Here is an 18,834-nt window from a genome sequence, read left to right as displayed (position 1 = left end):
TGAATCCGCAAAATCTCTGGGAATCACACTTGATCAGAACCTAGAAATGAAAGCACACATCAAATCAATAACAAAAAGTGCCCGGTTTCACCTGAACTATATTAGAAAAATTGAACCACTCATCACTACAGCGGACCTCAAACTAGCAGTGCAGTCCTTAGTTATCTCAAGGATTGAATACAGATGTACAACTCTAGCAGGTCTGTCAAAAATGTCCACAGCTCCACTAAAAGCATGTCTAAATGTGGTAGAAAGACTCATTACTGGATCGAGAAAATATGACCTTATCTCCCCCCACCTGAAAGCATTAAACTGGTTACCTTACGAAGCCAGAATTCAATTCAAACTGGCATGTACTTCTCACAAAGTGACCAAGGTACCTACCTCGGAAAATAGAGCTTTCAGGGGGAAGAAGACCAGCTAGGAGTGCAAGAGAACTGCTGCTGAAATCACCCATCTTTCGGAAGAAGAAAACCTATGACAGAGCTTTCTCCAGAGCAGCCCCCAGAATCTGGAATTCACTCCCTCCAAACATCAGAAAAATTCCAAACATAGCAACATTCAAGAAGGGAGTGAAGAGCTTCCTCATGAGCAAGTTTCTTCCATAAGACTAGACTGCCTTTAGCATTTAATACCAAACATCGATCATGAACCGGTCCTGTGGTAAAACTCACAAAAAGCACTTCAGAGCCTTGTATACAAAATACTGTTACTTTGCTGAAACTGATAAGAATGTCTTGTACAGGAATATTTTATATAGTAATGTTGCCGTTTTGCTGAATCTGATAAGAAAATATTGTACAGGAAATGTTTTATATGGCCAATTGAAATGTATCACAAATGTTCCATATGCAACTGTGAAGTGCTCTGATACCCAAGGGTCAAGACCGCGCTATACAAAACTCTATAAAGAAAAATAATAATTAAAAAAAATGTAGGGTTCTTCACTACCCAAGGAGTGGAGTGTATGTAATAAAAAGGGAGGTTTGAATCTGGCAAGAGGTTCATCTTGGCAGGTCGAGAGGGCAAATTAAAGTTGCACACACATGCTGCTATGACAGGCCTGAGGCATGATTAAGGGTCACAATCGGTGCTGTTGTATTTATAGGTGGTTGATGTTGGTGTTTAATATGGCATTATGTTCTGACTGTATCAGTGTTTCGTATGCAAAACAAAGAAAGAGTGTCATATGCAAAGGGGTCTGTGTAGAAAGTGGTGACACATGTTAATGGTATTTCTGCAGGTTCCTTGATGGTATCCTCTAGAAGGGCCTCACGAGGTTGGTTTCTGGCCCGGTTGTTGCCCTTCTCAAGTATTTTTGTCGGATAACCTCTTGATTTTAATTTCTGTGTTAAGTCTGCTGCCTGGCTTTTGTAATCAGTGACACTGCTGCAGTTCCTGCGTATTCTGAGATACTGACCGTAGGGAAGGTTCTCCCTCAGTGGTCTAGGATGGAAACTTGAGAATTCCAAGAGGTTATTCTTTGCTGTGGGTTTGTAATGTGTTTTCGTGGTCAAAGACGTGCCACTGACCGTGATTTCCACATCTAAAAAGATGACTTCTTTTTTGCTATAACTGTGTGTGAATTTGAGATAAGTATCCAAGGTGTTTATCCAGTTCAAAAAATGCTCCAAGGACGCTTGACTACCCTTCCAGATTAGGAGAATGTCGTCTGTCTTGCACCTTTTCACACATAGAGCAATTTTTAACTTTCACGTCCTTTGGTTAGGGTGGGCCTTAGCGCGCCCATACCGCCAAGGTACACGCTACACGGTCCTGACGAATGCCCACGTAAATCTCACACTTATAAAGGGCAGAAACATGTTGACCCCACTTTAAGTGGAAACTCCCATCATATTCTGTGGTAGTTCTCCCACACATACCTTTTAACTATGTCTAAACTGACCAGTGAATAAAATCTTTTTGGTTGGTACAGTTTTAGACATTTTTAACATCACTTTTCACATCACTGTCACAAAATCCAGCTCCGCGGTAATCTGGCATTGCAGCACACCAGGGAGGCATTCGGCTTCTCCTGGTGGGTCAGATGATGAAGCATGTCACCAACCAGGTTGGTGAGTGAGGGCTTCCCATAAATCCCTTGAAGGTTTCCAATGTGTCCATGCGAGGGTATTTTTCTACAGTTTTTTCTACAGTCTTTGTCTCTGTGTTTCTACACAGACCCCTTTGCATATGACACTCTTTCTTTGTTTTGCATACTTAACTCGGGGGATTAAGAGTGCCTCCTACCCTCTCTCTCTCCAATTGTTTCGTGTATCAGTGTTTCTGCAGCCGTGGTCACCTTGGGGAATGTTCTGTGGCCTGTGTGAAATGCTAGCTTGAAAGGATGTTAGGTGCACCTTAGCGATATGCTTGGGGAGGGAAATGCTGAACTTCAAGTTTTCCCTCTTGTACCTAAATATACTGTAATCTTGACTTTTTGGGCTTGGCTAGACTTATACACGGCCCCTTCCCTGATGGAGATTTTTTTCCAGATTCTGTAGCCTGAAGCTCTTACACCTAAATGGGCCTAACTTATTCCCTGTTATGTCATTTTCTACATCAGATATAAAGAAGCACTAACATGAGATAGACGCATTGCAATGGATTTTTTTGCTTATTTTCCATAACATCCACTACCCTCTAGCTGCTATTTGTGTCCCTGATTTGTTTCTATGTTGCAATTAAATTTCTTTAGGACACCTGACTAAACCTTCCACACTATGTTGCAAATTACACTATTTTTATGGAAGTCTCAAGACCATATTGCAGGAAATCAGATTGAACCATTAATTAATTTTGATTCTCATTTGTCATTCTTTAGGAGACAGATACACTGTGATGGCCCAAGTTTTGACACCATTTCTGCAAGTGGACTGAATGCAGCACTTCCACATTACAGGTAAGTTACTGGGGTGCTCCAGTTTATATAAAGGAATCTTTATATATATGAGAACCTTTAAATCTATAATGTCTTTGGTTGCTGCTATTCAGTAAATTGAAAACTACTTGCCTTTGAGTAGGCTCCCCTCTCAATTGACCATGTGCAAAAGTTGGACAGAGCATGCTCAAGCCAGTGTCTTTTTAAGGGCGCAATTACTAACCTTTTAGAGTATGTTTGAGCAAGAGTAGTCTGGAGTGAGATGGTTTAACTGTTTTATTTCCCTTGTTGGGGCCCTAGCGAACCAACTTTGGGCAGGCAGTGCCAAAAGCTCATCATTACTCTAAGCAACCTTTCCTAGGACCAAGAACAATTATTATGAAATGGCCCGAATATACATTATGATATCGACATGCGTGCCTCGGATGTGCTAACAGAGATGTAAATGTTAGGTTTACAGTTAGAAATTATGCCCTGAATATTCATGATTTCCTTGATTAGGAAAGTGAAGGCTTCTTCTTCATCACACCGAATAGTGTTCATAATATAAATCCTTATGAAAAAGAACAAGTGTGTAAATTATATGTAGGGGTAGCTTTTCTTTATTTCATTGAAATTATGACTTCAGAGTTCTAGAACTATAATATCATGAAGGTAAGCATATATAGGTTAATTAGATTTATTATTGTTTCATCCACTAATTTGTACATTGAAGGAAAATATATATTCAAGGTACGTAGATGTGGAGTTAAGAATAGTAAATCCATTCTTACCAATATACAATTACCATCATAATATTACAAAAGATTATATTTTGGTTACAATATATTAGCAGGACGATATTTGTTGATATTGTGACATACAATCATATGCACAGTTATCTGTCATTCACCTGGCTACTGTAAGGATTTGTATGGCAAGTTTCAGGGTTTCTGTGAAGAGATTCAGTAGATAGATAACGGTGTTATTGTAATAGGTGATTTTCATGTGGATGTGAATTCCCTTTTGGAAATGTCCTTTTCATGTTACAAAGTTTCAGTTTTGACCAGTGTTTACAGGATCCTGCCCATAAACCTGCGCAATTGTAGATTTGGTATTGAATGTTTGTGCGTCTTTGCCAGATATTTTATCCTGTTGGAATTACTGCTTGATCCTTTTCATGATATCCATTCTGATAAAACAAGCACATCCTTATAGAGTTGCCAAGCCCACATATTTTTTGTATTCTCCTAATTCAAGATTTGCAGTTATACAGATACTACAATGGATGTCATATACACCGGCAACAGGCCGACTTTTATCAGTGCCCAGGCAAATTGCCTTATGTTTCGTTTACCCCTCATGTGGCCTTGTTACAGTCGGATCAAAAGCAATAATCCATAGTTTCCATTGCAGAGAATAATGTTCAATCGCAGGATGCATTTTATAGTCAAAAAAGATAAAGAGTGTCATTACAACAAACCAGGAGGAAGGGAGGAAGGTTACAGGGAAAGAGAGTTGGGGGGGTTACCGTTCAGGCTCATCTAGTCAGAGGGGTTGATACCGGTAGAACCTGATTGCGCGGCTAGGGTATCAAGTATTACTCCTGATCGCCCGGGATATGAAGGTGTGAAGGCTCCTAGTCCTCTGCGTGCGATTGCATTTATTGTCGCAGCGGTACAGACAACTGTTCTTTACAAAACGCTGAGGCTCTGAGCTCCTCTTTTTGTGGTACCTCTGTCCTATCCCATTTCATTGCAATGCGTCGCTTAGCAAGCAATAGAAGCAAGGCAGTAAGCTTTCTGCTATCCGCACGTAGGTCCCTAACATGTCCAAGCAGCGCCGTCATTGGGGATCTCTCCATGGGTATGACTGCTATTTCCTCTATAGCGTCAAAAATGGTCGCCCAGTAGCGTTGAATTTGGGGGCACTCCCATGCAAGATAAAGGAAAGTCGCATTGAGGGAGCTACATCGCTGGCAGCGCGCCTCAATGTTCAGTCTGGCTTTTTGAAGCTAAGCTGGCATCCTGTATAGTTTGTGGAGGAATTTAAAGTATATCACATGCAGTCTGTTAGTCGGGGAGAGTGCTTGCACTTGCGTACAGTAGAATGTCCATTGTTCCTGTGTGATTGAGATGTCAAGCGCGGTTTCCCACTTTTGATGGGCTCTGTACACATTGGAGCTGTGTGTTGCATATCTGTGTATAAGTGCGTAATAAGCATACGTGCAGAGGGATTTTTCAGAAAGTGCTCCAAGGTTTGGAAAGAGGGAAGCGCAGCTGGAAACGAGGGGAGGCCGGCACGCAATGCAGCTTGCAGCTGGTAGTATGTTATCTTTTCTAAAGTGGTCAGCCCTTCCCCTTCCTTTACTTGGTGAGGTGGGATAAAGGTACCCTCAAGGAATATGTCCCCCATTTTAGTGAGCTGCATGGATCGCAATCTAGCACAAGGGCCGGCCTCCACCAAAAGCAGCAATGCTGGATGCTTGAGCAAGGGGACCAAGGGGGCGTACATTGCTTCCTGTTGCCCCCTACGGTGCAGCCCGTGCCAACCCCCCACTGTGCACCCAACCATGTCAATCTCGGTCCGAGGTTGGTTCATGTCTGGTATAAAGCCAATGGAAGGGGAAGAGGGGCCACCTAATCGTGCTCTGGTGCAGTGTGCGCCATACATTGTGTAAGGTGTACCCAGTGGTAGGCAAACTGCCCTTGGGTGCACCCATAGTATAGGTCAAAATCCGGCGCACCTAGTCCTTCCTGCTCAAATGGGAGGGTGAGAATCTCCCAGGCTTTTCTGGGCTGTTAGCCTGCCCATGCAAGAGTGATCATGTTTGAGCGTAGCCGGTTCCTAAAGCTGTGGGTGAGGGGGAGTGGGGTATTCGTGAAAATGCATTTAATTTCACACAATTTCTCTACATTCCTGTTTACCCGAATACCCAAATGTCTGACGGGTGTGAAAGGTACCATTTAACAAAATTGAGGGTATGGCTCTGACTTTCTAAACTGTCCTAGAATTTCTTCAATTTTCGTTTTATTAATTTTTATAGCCTACCCATTTAGAAAACATTTCAATAACTTAAAATGTCCTGGCCAGGTCCACATTCCCAGGGACTTAACCCCTTCGACGCTCATGACGGAGCGGTTCCATCATGAGCGCCGGTTGGGCTGTGCTTATGACGGAACCGTTCCGTCATGACCACGCCCGTTTTTTAGAACCTTCAGCACAGCGCGACAATTCGCGCTGCGCTGAAGGTGTTAAAGGGCTCACTTACAGTGTGTTTCTGTGAAGACATATTCATCTAAATTTGATCAGCTCATTTCTTAGAATAGGGAGAGGCTCAAGAAAAAAGCATAGGAGGAGGAGCTTAGCGCACATCCAAGATGGTCGCGTGAGCTGTGAGCTCCCGAAACCCTCGCCGCCTCCACCGTCTATCCTGGCGTTAATCCTGTTTCTGACGACGGGTTCTACTAGCCACGACTCTCCTGATCTGAAAGGCCTTTTTCAGATTTTGAATCGGATGCCGGACGCCCGACTTACTCCTTCCTGAAGCCTAGAGGCCTACACCGTGGCTCATCCCGGGACTTGGGCTCAGGAGCACCCCGAAAGTAGTTGAACAACAGCGGCCTGTGGTAGGGGACGGCTACCCGGGGTCTACTTTCGGTTTCGTTTTCCCCTACTACGAAGATTGGAGGTGGCTGCCTAGTGCTCGAGCCGGCCTGTGAACGCAGTCACTTGATTGATCTTCACCGACGCCCTGCATTTCAACCTCTCGTGGTTTTCCTTCGGGGGAGCCATTCACACCAGGTCCCAAAAGCCCCTGAGGGGCGCGCAACCCACGATGGCGGGCAAGTCTGAGAGTGACAAGCGGTCCCTCAAGAATGCAACTCGTGGTGGCGGGACTCAAACCACCATTATGGATAGATTTGCGCGCAATAAGGGCTCACCCAGCGGGACTGGTAAAACCCCGGAAGACCTTGATGGTGGCCCCCGGAATCGGAGGAGCCAACACTTCGAGATGTGATGGGCGCCATCGCCAGCATACAATCGTCGATGGGCCAACAATACGAGACCTTGGCAGCCAAGATCGACACAGTGGCGGTGGATGTGGGCCTGATCAGGGCGGACTTGGCCAAAACCAACGAGAGAGTTAAGTCGTTGGATATCAAGACAGCCAGTCTCACCACAGATGTCTCCGAACTCCAGACTGAGATTCGGACTCTTCGATCCTCTAGTGACCAGTTTGCCCGCCGGCTTGAGGATTTCGAAAGTCGCGCAAGGCTCAATAATATACGCATAGTCGGAGTTCCGGAGTCATCAGCCGATCAATCGACAGACTTGCTCGTTGAAGATCTGATCGTCAACCACCTTGCCCCAAAGGGCCTGAGTAACCTGTTTGCGGTGGAGCACGCCCACAGAATTCCGGGCGGCAGACGAAGGCAGGGGACGGCTCCGCGACCCATCATTGCGCGGATCTTTAACTTCAGAGACAGGGACGCCATTTTGCAGGCCTCGAGGACTAGTGGTCCCACTAGTTTCGAGAATGCATCCATCAACTTTTACCCTGATTTTACCCCTTCGGTGCAGAAGCAGAGACTGGGATTTACTGGAGTGAAGCGGAGATTACGAGATCTGGGCATGAAGTTTGCTATGCTTTTCCCCGCCCGATTGCGCATCAAACATAATGAGCGGGTGCTCTTCTTTGACATGCCAGAGGTGGTCAGTGACTGGTTGGACACGTTATCTAGTAGTAATCAAGTGTACAAATATGTAGATATTGTATAGAGTTTTATAAATTTTGTGGTGATAGAATGTATAAATTGTCATTTTTTGTAATGTGATTCGATCGAGCACTGTACATAAGGAATGTATTATACTGTTCCAATTTTAAATGTGTATATATATGAATTTTTTGGCTTGGTCTGGCTACTTTCACGAGGTGTTAAGAGAGATTGATTCAGATTGAACAAATCATCAAATGCAATGTAATTATAATCATGTGAAGAATGAAAACTTTCCATTATACTAATGGCATGTAATTTTTTGTTTCTCAGTTAAACATAACTGTGCATGAATACAGACTTCCTGAAGAAGGCTCACGCCGAAACGCGTTGAAATAGGAATGCACTTCTGTATTGTATAATAATTGATTTAATTGTCTGTCTTTTCATATTTTGTTATATGTATTGAAATTTTGTATACAGTAAATTATAATAAGACTAAAAATTCTACAAATTAAGATGATATAAAAGGTAATAAAATATTTGAACATATCAACACAATCATAGTGTGAGTTCAGTCATTAGTTTCAAGTTTTCTTTCTCTAACACAACAAGCACAAAACCCGGTGCAACTTTGCCCCTCTTTTACCCCAAGTGTTGTTTCCTTGCCAGGGTTCATCCCATTAGGCAGGGGCCCCTTCTTTTCTAAATTGGACACGTTATCTATGCCACGGGACAATGCGGAACAATCCAGAGGTGCTGAAGGCAGCCAACGGGACCAGGAGGAGTAGGGGCACCGGTGTGTGCTGCCATCGTATTGTGTGACGGTGGAATGTTCTTCCTTTTTTTGGGTCGATGACTTTTTTCTTCAAGACAAGCCCTGGGGCGGCGGGGAGTTCAGGGACTTTTCGTCCTGCGGGGGGTTTTTCCTTTTCTACTTGTAGTTTAGTATCTGGGGTAGGGCGAAAGGCACACTGCTGAATGGGGTTGTTTTTTAATTTATTGCAGGGGTGCAGGGTGGGGGGTTGTTGTTTTGGTGTTCAGGGGGAGGGGGGATGGGTCTTCTTTTTCTTGTTTGCATTGTTCTTGAGGCTACGTATTGTTGCTTATTTTGTGTTTCCTTCGTGGGGTTTGGGTGACCCGACTACTTACTTTTGGGATGGGGGGTAGGGGGTTGAGAGTCTTGAGTTGGAACGTCAACGGCTTGGGGGATAAAATAAAATGGGGAATTGTACTCCAATATGTGAAGCGCCACTCTCCCGACATTGTGTTGCTGCAAGAAACGAATCTGGTGGGGAACACGTTCCATTCAAAGAATCGGAGGGGCTACAGGTTGGTGGCACACTCGGGGTTCACCTCGGGCTCTAGAGGGGCTGGTGTTATGATCCGTAGTTCCCTTCCCTTGGAGATTGATGAAACGATAATGGATGACAGGGGTAGGTATGCAGCGATTGTTGGGAGGTGGGAGGGGAGAACGGTAGCCATCCTTTCGGTATATGTCCCCCCGGGTTTGCAGGCCACCACATTTGTTGACCTGGGGAAATTGGTACTGAGGCTTCCTGAGGGGCTTCTGGTGGTTGGTGGGGACTTCAACTCGGTGGTTGATGGCCTGGTAGATAGAGATCCTCCCAGGGCCTTTACACCGTTGCAGTCCTGCCTTAGTAGTTTCTTGGAAACGTTTGGTATGGTGGACTGTTGGCGGATGCTTCACCCAGGACAGGCCCAATATACTTTCCACTCCGGAGCTCATGGGTGCTTGGCCAGACTTGATTATCTCCTTGTGCCCACAGCCCAGATTACGACGGTGCGAGAGGCCCGCCATTTGCCTAGAGGCATTTCGGATCACTCCCCGCTATGGACCCATATAGATCTCCATTTGGACGCAGGGGGCCGGGTCGCCCCAATTAATCCCTGGCATCTTCGTGTTAGAGAGACTAGGGCGGCGGTGATTAAAGCTATAGATCACTACTTTGCGGACAATGTGGGATCCGTGTCCCTTTGGGAATCTTTTAAAACGGTGATTCGGGGCCAGACACTGTCGCTGATCGCCAGCTCTAAGAAGCGCCACAGTGGGAAGGTTGAACAGTTGGAGTCTGCTATAGTGGCTTTAGAGAGGGATCTTGAGAGTGGGGTCATGCGTGAAAAATTGCATGTTTTGCAACTGAAGCAGTCTGATTATAAAGCCTTGGTTACGAATGCTGCGAAAGCTATGAGTCGAGAACAGGGCCGTCTGTATGATGTGGGCGATAAGGCGGGGAAGTTGATAGCTTGGTTGGACAGATTGAATCGTGTGGTGCCTGTGATCGAGCGAGTGGATGGTGTACGTGTGACAGACCCGCTGGAGATTGTGGAAGAGTTTGCTTGTCACTTTCAAACGGTGTACGCGCCAGTCTCAGACAGGCCAGAGGAAGACTCCCATCGTTTGCTTAGAGATATTGCTTTGCCTTGCCTGTCCGATTCTGATAGAGAGCTAATGGAGGCGGATTTTTCCACTGATGAAGTAACGCTGGCTATTCGCTCCATCCGCTCTGGAAAAGCTTCGGACCCAAATGGTATACCCATCGAGCTGTACAAGTTGTGTCCGGACAAAATTGCGTCGTATCTTCGCGCGATGTTCTTGGAGTCCAGGGAGAAGGGCTCGCTTCCCCGTGATCAGCGCTTAGCGTCTATCGTGATGATCCCTAAAGAAGGTAAACCCCGTGAATCCTGTACCTCCTATAGACCTATTTCACTTCTGAATGTGGAACCTAAAGTCTTGGCGAAAATATTAGCTAACCGTCTGATTAAGGTGATCGGAGATTTGGTGCATCCAGACCAATCTGGCTTTATCCCAGCCCGTAATACTGCGTTGAATTTACGCCGTCTTCATGGCGTGCTGGCGAGGGCGGAGACATTGCGTGAGCCGGCCGTTTTGGTTTCGTTGGATGCCACCATGGCATTTGATACAGTGGAATGGCCATATCTGTGGGCGGCTCTGGCAAAGTTTGACTTCAGACCGGTGTTCATCGGCTGGGTCCGATTACTGTATGAGGAGCCCCTTGCCCAGGTGGTCGTTAACGGTCGAGTGTCGTCTCCCTTTGTTCTGGGAAGGGGTACGCGGCAGGGATGCCACCTTTCTCCGTTGCTTTTTGCCTTGGCTCTCGAGCCCTTGGCAGCTTGGTTGCGATGGGAGCCATCCCTTAAGGGTATTAGGTGGGCCCCCGGTTTTGAAGATCGCATTTCCCTTTATGCGGACGATATTCTCCTTTACCTCACCTCCCCTCGGAAATCTTTGGGGGTACTGTTTGACGTCCTTAATTCCTTTGGAAGGAACTCGGGACTGGTCATTAATTGGGCCAAGTCCTGTGTGTACTCGATCACGGACGATACACCACTCGTACCGCGCGACTGTCCTATACAAATATCATCCACCGGGTTTAAATATTTAGGAATCCATATTTCACGTGATTCGGCTGTCAGGTATCGACTCAACCTACTCCCCCCGCTTACTCGCCTAAAAGCAGATGTGAAAGCCTGGAGCAGACTACCTTTATCCCTGGTGGGCAGGGCAGCCTTATTCAAAATGATGTCCCTTCCCAGATTTTTGTATGCCCTTCAGAATACTTTAGATCTAGTGCCTTCCAGCTATTTTCACGAAATCGAGTGCTTACAAAGGAAACTACTGTGGGCCGGACGTCCCCGGATTGCCTTGGCCAAGCTTACGCTGCCTTGGTATGACGGTGGTATTGCGTTGCCGGATATACGACGGTATTACTGGGCCTCTCAACTGAGCTCGGTTAATCACGCGATGTATGGTCCGGCTTCTAACCCGGCTTTTGCTATGGATAAATGGCTGCTTCCGGGCGGAGATTATAATAGGGCGCTTTATTCTAAACGGTCCGATGTGGCATTGACTGGGCCTACCAGAGTTGCGGTGCGGGTCTGGTACACCGCTAATGCTGCAATGGGCTGGTCGGATACCCTCACTCGAGCGACTCCACTCTACGCTGCTGAGAGGTTGGGCAATTTGTGGACGACTAAGGGGTTCGATAAATGGGACCTTATTGGGATTAGTAAGGTGGGAGACCTTTGGCGGAAGGACAAGATAAAATCCTTTGAGGAGTTGCAGCTACAATTTAAACTTGGTCCTCGAGAATACTTTCGATACCTACAAGTCCGTCACGCCCTTTCCTCTGCTTTACCGGCTGGCACGCCCGTTCCAGAATCCTCACCCCTGGAGGACAGAGTACTCGATGGACACGTCTCGGACAGTACAATCTCCCTCATATACAAAAAGCTGATAAATGATCAAGCGGACCTTCTTCTACAGCTCCGTGCGGCTTGGACCGGCGATGGACTGGAACTTGATGATGAAGACTGGCAGGCGGCGATATCCTCCCCGAAGGAGGTGGCAATCTCGGCCCGGCTGAGATTGGTGCAGTTAAAAATCCTACATCGAGAATACATGACGGGTCCTCGCTTGTTGCGTATGGGGTATGTCTCAGATGATTTGTGTAAACGTGGTTGTGGTATGGTGGGTACGTTCCTTCATATTATGTGGGAATGTCCTGCAGTGGCGTCCTTTTGGACTCGTGTGCATGGTGTTATGTCTGAGGTGACGGGTGTTTCGCTTTTGCCGGAGACCCGAAGGTGTCTCTTAAATGTGTGGGAGCCCAATGATTATAATGTGGCCCAGACGCAGTGGGCCACTTTGGGTAATATGATTGCCAAGCGTGACATTGCGCAATTATGGGGGTCGGCTAGGGCACCGAGTCTGTCGGCCTGGTCTAGGAACATGGACTGGTGCATGTTTCGCGAAAAAACTGTTTACATTGCTCGGGGCAGGCCCAAGAAATGGGGGAGGGTATGGAGTCTGTGGAATCAATATCGTGGTGAAATTTGTACCCCTCCTTTTGAGCCTCCACCGGAGGTGCTACAATCCCCTTAGCATGACGTTACTTCTAGTCTAGATTTTGTCTTTGTGTTGCTGGCTACCTCTTGTTCCCTCTTTCTCCCCCTCCCGGATGCTCTTATTGTTGACTATGTACAGTTGTGGATGTGGTATCCCCTCCCCAGAAGAATCACATATGTTTCTGCCTTTCGTTTAGCCTCTGCAGTTATTTTCTTTATATTTTTTGGTATGTGGGTTTTCTCAAAATATAAAATCAAAACCTTATTCCTCCTGTACAGTGAAGTATGACATACTATGACTGGTTAATTGCCACCGGGCCCTAGGGTTGTCGGCTGAAGGGCTGTGTATTCTTTCATCCTGATATGATATTGGAATTGCTGCCAGCCGACCCGAAGTGGCTGTATGACTGCTATTGTATTTTCATGTTTATCAATAAAGGTTTTTAAAAAAAAAGAACAAAGCATAAAAAGTGGCCCGGATAGATGGTGGCACTCTTCAGTGCTCTAATGAATGACAATGGTCTAAGCTGCTTTAACATCTAATGACAATTCTGTGGTGGCTCCCTGTCACAGATTGGCGAGTAGTCTCAGGAACTGGGTTGAGATATTCATGTGTTTTGGTACTTTCTTTTGAAACTCCTGGGGCCATATTATCAAGAAAGGGCGATACATTATCCCCGCTTTTATCGGCAGGAAACTGCAGCTAAAGCGGCGATAATGGGCTTGATAATATGCTCTAGTGAATTCCCATAGCAGCCCAGGTTCTGGTGTTAACCTGGGCTGCTATGGGAATTCACACATTACACATTTGCCTCCCAGTTTGACATCATGAACTCCGGGTCCAGGCCGCAAGAATTTTGCTTTTCAGAGTTCAGTCTTAAAGATCTTCAGCATTTTTTGATCTCATGTGAAATAATATGAAGACTTTGCCAGGTCCAAAAAACACCTATGGTGTATGTTGAGGTGTGAAAATACGGTTTCTTATAATAAACGTAAGTTCCTCCATATTGTGTCTTTTAGTCACCATTTTGGTAAATAGGATAAATTCTATTTTCACAAGTTTGTCAAAGTAAATGTATATAAACTCTCCTTCTATTTTTGAATATTTGATTCTCAGGTTATACACGCTTTACAGCAACTCTTTCAGTAGCTCAAATTGTAACATGTACTAATGTACATATGCATGTATAATTAGTGTTAACTGTGAACCTAGTTGGGCAGTAACAACATTTTCCATATAGTCTACCTCTCCGCTCCCTCCCTATGAACACAGGGATGCTTCTCTTATTGTCCCATCCTTTCTGTTCCTCTTACACCTGTATAATTCCGACATACTGGGCCACTTCACTAAGAGGCCTTTGGGAACAGCAAGTAGTTAACTGCAGAAAACTGTACATACTTGATGGTACTACCCTCCCTGTTTGAACCAGGATCGTGTTTTATGTGTGCAGTGTTCCACTTTTTCCTCTGAGAAGTCTGAAATGTGTGAGGTAAAAAGTTTTTGAAGCAGAAAAAGTAAACATATGTTTCATTGAGTGGCTCTCCTTTGAAAACGTGTTACTTTATATTTCAGACCATCAGATGAAGTCAACCGGAAGCTTTCTGTAAATGAAATTTACTTGATTGATTCTGGAGGGCAGTACATGTGAGTAATTATTCAAATTACTTTCTAGTAATTTCGAGAGGTAGGTTAAATATATAGGGCATATATCGACTAAATACTGATCCCCCTCTCAGAATCATAACAGCAACTATCAAAATTATTTGGGTAAAGGGAGCTCTGGGTAGAGAAGGAGGACTAACGGCTAGGGCGGTCGACCTCGAATCTGGGGAACAGGGTTCGAGTCTCGGCAAAGACGCTGAACATCCTGTGATTTTGGGCAAATCACTTTCTCCCCGTGCCAAACAAAAAACAAGCATTGGCATAGCCAATAGGTCTCGCCTTTCGGACCTTTTAAGTGTTTAGCTAGAACAATTGCACATCAATGAAATGAAATTAATGCATTTTATTGTAACACAGTTAGGAGAGGGAACCAGGAAATGACGCCACTCACTGCACGCCGCAACATCCTACAGAGTTGTATATTTTGTAAACTGATTCCGGGGAGTGGCATACAGAAAGGGGCGTGGCCGCCTTTAAAGTTAAAGCGCAGCTTGGGGCGCTTTAACAAACAAGTTTATAAGCAAAATCGACAATGGTGGGTAAGAAAATAAAAGTAGCTACAGATAAAGTCAGTGCCCTTCAGAGCAAGCACGTTTGCAAATTAGAAAATCTGGTATTAGCACTGATGTCTCCGGTTTCGAAAACTGACCAATGTCACTATGCCATGTATCCTGTCCTACACATACATGGGATAAAGTACTGTGTAGATACATTACAAAGACATTGCACATCAAGGAAAAAGTCACCAGATAGATTGATTAACCCAAAGGCTGAGTTTTATATCTACAGAGAACTGATAGGTGACTTGCAATATTATTTTAACATACTGTATGTGGTATTTTATTCCTTATGCTACATGGCTATACTATTACTCTGTCATAAGCTGCCAATAAATATTTAGGCTCATGCTCTTTCTGAAGAAGGGATATTTAAAGTTGTAGCATGTTTAACAGCTGTGAAATCTGTACTGTACGCAATAACATCACAATATGTCAACTGAAGTTTTTTGAAAATATAATTTACTTAACAAAAAAGAGGGAGAAGGAGGATAAAGCTGGGTTCAACCTCCTGATTTTTAAAATACAAAGTAAAGATCCATGTGCCATGGATCGTAAAAGCCCAGCCAGGGAAGGATTTTTTTAGATAATCCCAGATTTTAGGTGTATCTCATAAGAAAAGAAAATGTATTTTCTTGAGTCCCCTCACTCACCCAGGGTTGCCTCTAGGTGACATGCTTCATCATTGGGGCCATCCCAAGCATCTACTGCTTGAGGCGGGCTGCGACTTGCGAAAGAGACGTAGGAGCACTTTTTTGTGAGACTATGTGTGGTGCAGTGTATGGTGGAGTGGTGAGTAGTGATAATAAAATGACCTAACTAGTGAGCTAAAACTTTATTCCTGCTCCTTGCTGGTACAATAAAAAGGGGTAGATACAAGGAAAAAGAACTCTTATGTAGTCACAATCCCTAATATCCTGTCGACATGTTTCAAGGTGTCCCCTACACCTTGTCTTCAGGAAAGCATGAGTGCCCGCCTCAAGTGTGCACTCCTATGTATAATCCTAAAGAATTTTAGGTAGTAACAATATTTTTGCAAAAGGAAACACAGCTAATTTGTGTGTCTACATACATACAGTTAGCGCTGTAGCCGCAGTATCTGTATCGTTGGAGAAAAGCAAGACTTGTAGGTTAATATATATACAGTGCCTGCCCTTGTGGGCAGGTCTTGTTTCATGCCATGTTAGGTGATTTATAGTATAGTGCCTAGATAAAAACAGGAGTGTAGCGTGCATAAGTGCTCCTAGAAAAATAAGGAAAACAGCAATAAACAGTTTCATATGTTTCATCTGTGGCTGTTATAGGTGTTCCTGTTATAAGGAAAGGTAAACATACAACACTCAATTCACTAAACATACCATTACATACATATAACATGCAAAATAGATTCGCTTTCTGAAAAAGACGTACTTTATGGTTAGCAGTGTTATGCCCCATGGTCTGCTCGGGTGGAGGGGCCTGGTGACACTGTTGGTAAAAAGGAATTTTGAGCAGAAGAATAAATAAATAAATAAATCGCTGTTTTTTTCGCTGGTTTTTCGTTCTCATGAGAGATGGTCTACAACTGAGCCTGAGAAATAATTACATGAATGAATAACTCATGATGGTAAAAAAAACGGGTAAAAATAAAGTGATAATGCCGGTATTGCGCTCTTTTCAGATATATCCTGTTCTGCAAGGAAAAGGGTTATGAGCATTTACTTGACTAAGGCTTGCCTCCGTCTGTATGACCGTCTGTTTTTCTGACCATCATGAGTTATTCTGTAGGATAACATTTTTAAAAACTCTACATCTATGTGATGCTTACTTGACTTAATGACTTTATTTAAACAAACCAAATAGTTGCATCGATTATATTGCAATATACATTCAGCTTCGAACAAATAGATGTAGGAATTCTGTGCATATGAACACATGCACATATTAATTGTACTTATTTTGTATATAGTGGTTTATTTTGGGGTGCTGGGATACTGCTCAACATCTCATAAGACATCTACTATAAAGTAAATCCAATAAGAAGGCACTTCATCAGTCAACTCCATGTAATCACTCTTTGGCCTTATTTTACATTCATCAACCTGTGGAAGGAGATTGCTAATTATTTCTGTCTCTAGCATGGTACATACATGCATCAGTTGTCCATGTTATCAGATGGTTCAACTAATAATAAATACAGCATAACTTGTGTATGCCTGCGAACGAGTGGCTCCTGTAGATGCGTTATTGATCACACCTGAGAAAATCCAACACTGAGGTGTTCCGAATTTCACTTGTGTGATACTTCTCGCTTATTCGGACTTTTTTTGGGGTAGTAACAGCATGAGGATTGTGGTGCTTTCCTAAAGTATTACCAATTCATGTTAGAGGTTAAAACTTGCATTTTTCATGGTGGTGATCTGCCCTTCCGGATTTCAAGGTCATCTTGTACATGTAATGTATTGCCATATTTCTACAGGAAGTCGCTGCAATAGCCACTTGTAAGCCATCTAATTGTTGCAATTCTTCCACAGGGAAGGAACAACTGACATTACAAGGACTCTACACTGGGGAACACCCTCGGTGTTCGAGAAGGTAAATGTTTTGGCTAACGACACCTGGTGTACAGGAGCTCTTATGTTTGTTTGTTGTTACATCTTAGATACCACATACATACATACAATGTTTGATATTGATGAACAGACACTAGTTAATAATAAACGAACCAACTACAGTTCACTGCACACTGTTGGACGTCAGTACTGGTATTGTGGCATTTCAACATAGGCTTTAGTACTGTAGAATAGTGTTAATTATAGGTAAAAAATAAGTTGCTTTGGTCCACACACTAAATATATTTTCGTACAGTAAATTGAATAAGTCACATTTAGAAATAGTCATGTTTATTCATTGGATGGATTAAAACTGCACATGAATATGTGATTTCTGTGGTGCATTATGGAAGGGAACAAGAAGGGAGCAATTAAGGGAGGAAGAAACAAAGGAAGGATCGAAGAAAAGATAGAAGAACAGATTGGAAGGAATGAAGCAATGAGAGAAAAGAGAAAGAAGAAAGAAGAAAGGAAGGTAGAATCTGTAGTGTCATCCCCAGCCTGGGTAACAGCCAATGGCTATGCCACACACGGAGTTTGGTATTGCATGTCATTATTCTTTAGCGTGTAACTGAGAATTGAACATTCTAAATCAGCCTTAATTGCATTCCGCTGTATTAGCTACGTCATAGCTCTATCTCGCAAGACACTACATCTCCCCCAGAGTTAAATGAAATACAAATCCCCCCCCCCCCCAAAAAATACATATTCTCGCTCCATTGCACCTTTGCACCTTGTTGCAGCGCACTCACGAACGGGTGCTACAACCCTGTAGAGCCACCGCATTTAAAATCCACGCTCACTCTTTTCATCCGTTAGCGAAAAAAAAGCACTCACAGGGGTGTATGGTTTCTATCTAATATTTAACCCATCTTTCCAGCAGTTAACATGACGCGTTTCGGCTACTGCCTTACTCTTATGTTACAAAGTTTACGCGCCAAGGACAACATCAAAGGTCACATGATGCACCATAATCACAGTTTGAAGAAGGACCATTGAATTGTAACACTGGCGCCATCTTGGAACATGTTCAATACAGTTCAATATGCTATCAGTCCTAGTACTTAAGAACATCCTAAGCATGTACCTGCAACTTTCTTTGAGGTAAAATGGATGATAACCTTTATTTAAATCAAGGGGACAGAAGACCTTTGCACCATTAAATTGCTTTATCATGTCAGTAAGGTGGACCTGGATGTCGCTCTCTTTCAATTGCCTTGTTTTCTTGATGCACGCCAGTTCATATGTGTACAGCTCCTTCAGTGTCATTTTTGGGAACCACCACTCCCATGGTGTGGGACCAGTAGACAGCTCAATCATATCATGGTTAAGTAATGATTCAAATTATTTTTCAACAGAATCTTGTAAATGAAAAGCAATTCATCTGTGTCTTTGAGCAAAAGGACAAACATCCTCATTAATGTGCAGCTTTGCTTTCATAGTCTTAAACTTTCCTAATCCATGAAACAATGAAGGTAATTGACTTACTATTTCATGGTGAGCATTCATGTTGTAGTCTAAGAAAATCAGTCCCATATCAGCAGCTGTGCTGAAA

General features: G+C 43.9%; 1 protein-coding gene across 1 annotated transcript in view; it reads left to right on the top strand.

Moving 5' to 3' along the window:
- LOC147718812 (xaa-Pro aminopeptidase 2-like) overlaps nt 1–18,834 on the top strand; it is a 398,012-nt gene that overhangs the window by 196,166 nt on the left and 183,012 nt on the right. The window contains exons 13-15 of the mRNA XM_086966784.1: nt 2,825–2,902; nt 14,042–14,113; nt 17,202–17,262. Of these exons, the coding sequence (XP_086822910.1) occupies nt 2,825–2,902; nt 14,042–14,113; nt 17,202–17,262 (211 nt within the window). The remainder of the gene's footprint in view (nt 1–2,824; nt 2,903–14,041; nt 14,114–17,201; nt 17,263–18,834) is intronic.

Source organism: Lissotriton vulgaris, chromosome 4_1, assembly GCF_964263255.1.
Source record: "Lissotriton vulgaris chromosome 4_1, aLisVul1.2, whole genome shotgun sequence".
NCBI classification, from domain to species: domain Eukaryota; kingdom Metazoa; phylum Chordata; class Amphibia; order Caudata; family Salamandridae; genus Lissotriton; species Lissotriton vulgaris.
The sequence above is the reverse complement of the archived record's forward strand: the minus strand, read 5'-3'. Positions and strand labels throughout refer to the sequence as shown.